We start from the raw sequence: 4260 nt of genomic DNA, 5'->3' as shown, positions 1-4260 counted from the left end.
ATGTGAGAGAGACTAGAGTCTGGTCCTGAGGGACAGGAGCACCACACGCTGAAATCTATTGTTGAAAATAAACCACCCATGCCAATGCCCATTTTTCAGATTAGACCATATTATTCAAGAAGTGACAGTAACAATTCATGTCTAAGCTACTGACAGCCATACTTTTGTTGTCATACTAGTGTACTGTTCATTCCTTTGGGCAATTAAACTGCTGGCCTAATAAATGGAAGTGCCAACAGGACTGTCATTTAAGTCCTGGAATCTGTATATAGAGGAGTTTCTGGCTGCTGTTAATGGATGGAAGTCCATTAGAGTTGAAGATCCTGCTTGTTCAAGGCCTCTCCAAAAACAGCGTGTCAAAACAAAGAGATTTAACACACTAACTCAGGAAAAAAACAACTTGTACACTGGCAGCAAATGAAGATTCTCCTTTTATTTTAAAACCTCTGTAAAATCAGAGCAATGGGTCAATTCTAGCATTCAGCCAATTTAATTAGCGATTTCAGAGTAATCGTGGTAATGAGCCAAGTCGGCAAAGATGTCATTGGGGTTCTTGCAGTTCAGGTTGCAAAAACAAGCATTGATCCACATGATTTTCCAGGAAAACTCAGTTCCATCTGGACACTGAAACCTCACTTCAATAGTCTTAGACTTGTAGGGTGTGCAGCACCTGTTGTCTGTGCAGACACCACAGTATTTGGGTCTATATGAACTTTTGCTTACACACCCTGAGATGGTGTAGTTCATTGGTTCATTCGCCCTGTAGACAGCCAAGCACTTCTTCCCAGGCTAAATTAGAGAAGAACAGGAAAAGAGAAAGGTTAGTATTAATTGCTAGCACAAGCAGAACATACAAACCACCTTCCCAATATTTAAAGGGTTCTGAAGCTGTTAGCAAGCATTTTGCAGCCCTTATTAAAGGGTGTGACGGATCCATTACGAGGAGTGTGGCCAGCAGGGCAAGAGAGGTGATTCTCCCCCTTTACTCTGCTCTTGTGAAACCCCACCTCGAATACAATTCTGGTGTCCCCACCACAAGAGGGATATGGATCTGTTGGAACAAGTTCAGAAGAGGGTCACAAAGATGGTCCAGGAGCTGGAGCAACTCTGTTCTGAGGACAGGCTGAGGGAGCTGGGATTGTTCAGTCTGGAGAAGAGAAGACTCCAGGGGGACCTTATAACTGCCTTCCAGTACCTGAGGGGAACCTACAGGAAGGCTGGAGAGGGGATTTTTACGAGAGAGTCCAGCACTGGGACAAGGGGAAAGGGATTTAAATTGAAGGAGAATAGGTTTCTTCTTAGGAAGAAATCCTCCAGTAGGAAGGTGGCAAGACTCTGGAATAAATTTCCCAGAGAAGTTGTGGATGCCCCTTCCCTGGAGATGCTCAAGGCCAGGTTGGATGAGGCCTTGAGCAACCTGGTCTAGTTAAGGTTGAATTAGATGATCTCTAAGGTCCCTTCCAACCTACCACATTCTATGATTCTATGATTACTGTGTTTAGACATATGAACGCAAAAGCTGCAAGTAGGATACTTGCAGAATACATGACCAGCAGTGCACCATCGCTTTCGCACTAGCTGGGTCTGAACCAGCAGTGAGCACAGTGAACTTGGCTTTTCTTTCCTTGTAAGGACCCTTTGGCTGGAAGTAAAGCTTTCAGGCGAAATTTTTCATACCAGCGTGTGGAAGAACAGAGAGGGCACTTTCTTTTTTTTTTTACCTCTTTGCAGCATAGTAAGTCCATTTAGAAGTGCAGCCATCAGAAGCCTGAAAGCTGCCAAACAAAGGCTGTCCCCGTGTCCAGGCAAAGCTCAAGAGGCACATGAAGAAACATTCCCCACCTTAATGTGTTTGGTTATATCCACCTCGCAGGGCCGCATGTTGCACAGACGGCTTTCCTTCAGGAGCCGGCACTGGTTGTTGTCATTGGAAATCCTGGTGGAGATGCCCAGCCCACAGGTCTTTGAGCAGGGACTCCAAGGTGAGGTGTGAACGATGCAGTTCTTCTGCCAGGCTTCATCCTCTCCTTCGTACGCTACAGAGAGCAGATTAACCCCACAGTATTCAGCTGGGGCAGCTTTCCATATTAAACACCCTCTCTCCAGCGCATTACACATTCAGGCCACTAACCCAGATAATTAAATCACAGCGAAGGGGCTCAGCATTCTTGTGAACCTCCTCATCCCACCCCCCTTTGCTGCTGACCTACTTGAGTCAGACCCTCCTGTGCTGTGACTGCTCGGGGACAGGGCTCGCTTCTTTATTTCCCTTAGCAGGCTCACACAAGAGGGTCCTTGTCTGGGATGCCCAGGTGCTGCCACAATGCAAGCACTTAATTACAGAAGCCTGCACCAGCCAGTGTAGAAAAGGGATGAATCTGATCTCACTATGAAGGTTTATTTCTGAGCCCATTCAATTGATTCCCTGCAGCAGAAAGTGGTCGACAGTCTTTGCTGGGTGGCCAAGGGGCTTGGGAAGCAGCCACAGCCTTTCACTGGGAGGAAGAGCAGCTTGAATAGCTCTCAGGGAGTTTGGAAGCTGCTTGAAGAAAGGGTGGGCTCTGTTTTGAAAGCAGCCAACAACTCCAGGTTCCTTCACAGCCTCGGCCAAAGTCCCCACTGGTCTTCAGCTCACAGTACAGCCCAAACTCTGGCAAAACTCTGATAGAAACTCTGCTGCATTGAGATTTCTTACTATTACATTTATTGTTATATTAAATGTAATTAATGCTAGTCTCACTTCTATAAGACTTCTACTTATAAGAGAAAAAGTTAGGCAAGGAAATCTCTTATTCCCATGTTGGGACACAGGCTAGGAAGACATAAGGCCAATTTTAGTAATAAGTATTTTGAATTTGGACCTACCTCATGGTTTAAAGCTACCAGGGACAGAAGTGAGGGCTAAAATCTGGTGGGTTTAAACCACAAAATGGAGACCAAGGCTTTGTTTTGTGCAACAGAAATACAAGCCAAGGATTGGGAAAAAAACCTCCTACCATCAAGAAACCAAAAACCTGGGTTTCAACATGGATCCTATGTCTCCTTGAGCTCCTCGGTGTGAGATAGCCTAAAACATGGACCTACTGTGGCTAATGTCACTATGTTCATCACAGGGTGTGAGGGAAAAAATCTGGGACCATGTTGGAGGCAAATGGTGTCACCTCTGTGCAGTGGGCTACATGATCCTCACTATGAATGTGTGAGTGAAGAAGACACCTTGTGTGATACATAAAACAGGTAGTTCAGTAATGTTATCATCAGTCCAGAATTTCTAAAAAACTACACTAACACAAAGACAATTTAGACAACAGTGAAACATCCACCACAATGTTTTCAAGTTGTTATGTAAGTTTGGGACTACTAAGGTACAGGGTGTTTAAACTCCTGTTACTAAAGCAATATAACCAGACAGAAAGGCTCAGTCTCAAATTAAACTGAGCCCATACTGTTTTCCAGAGGGCCCAGCCTTAAAAAAAAAAAGAAAAAGACAAAGAAAAAAAGGTGTATTTGAAAGTACTGGTGACATCTTTGACATGTCAGCAGATGTGTGCTTTTAAGGGTCACACAGCATATTTGATGAATCTCATACCTCTGGTAAGGAGTTCAAGCCCACCACTGGTGTTTGCATGTCCTGTCCCTCACTATATGCTGTATGGGCGCCTCTGTGCCTCGTTCACACAAAGACCAGACACCTGCCAGCTCTGGCAGCACAAGCAGATACTTTGGTTGTAGGCTCTGACTTCAGTTGCCCAATGACAAAGGAGAGATCCACTCTCGCTCTCGCCATACCTGCAGATGAGATGTGGCGTGGAGACGTCTTCCTGATTTTCTTGGAGTCATCACAAATCCACTGCTCACAGCACCTCCCTGCCATCTTAATCAGCTTTGGGTTTGGGCACCAGACAAGGGGAGGGCGTGAGTTTGTGCACATGGGGATACAGCCCACAGCCCCGTTGATGCACGTGCAGTTGTATTTGCAGTTGGGCTGAAATGTTTCCCCATTGTTATATCTGACTCCATTGAGGACACATCCTACACCGACAATCTCTGAAAGGAAAGAAAAAGAGAGAAAGACACACAGAGCGCTGTTAAAATAAAACTGGCCACAAACAGCCCTGATGGGTTTCTTTACCAAGCTGCTTCCTGGGCTAACGTGGAGGCATGGAAGTGCTGTGGGCTGGTATGTTCAGCGTGATGCTGAGCCAAATTTGTTCACGTGGTCTAGGAAATAGTTTTCATTCTGAATCACAGGAAAAAGAA

The 4260-nt window shown here is 45.4% G+C and overlaps 1 protein-coding gene across 1 annotated transcript; it reads right to left on the bottom strand.

Moving 5' to 3' along the window:
* Positions 1-418: 418 nt before the first annotated feature.
* On the bottom strand, positions 419-4047 carry WISP1 (WNT1 inducible signaling pathway protein 1; the record flags this gene model as incomplete). The annotated part of the gene is made up of 3 exons (XM_009864460.1): positions 419-789; positions 1843-2036; positions 3790-4047. Coding segments are annotated over 3 exons (752 nt in total), but the record flags the coding sequence as incomplete, so codon positions are not given.
* Positions 4048-4260: the final 213 nt, after the last annotated feature.

The sequence above is a fragment of the Apaloderma vittatum genome, unplaced genomic scaffold, assembly GCF_000703405.1.
Source record: "Apaloderma vittatum isolate BGI_N311 unplaced genomic scaffold, ASM70340v1 scaffold9282, whole genome shotgun sequence".
Classification (NCBI taxonomy): domain Eukaryota; kingdom Metazoa; phylum Chordata; class Aves; order Trogoniformes; family Trogonidae; genus Apaloderma; species Apaloderma vittatum.
Note: the sequence above shows the minus strand (reverse complement) of the source record. Positions and strands in the feature narration are given on the sequence as shown.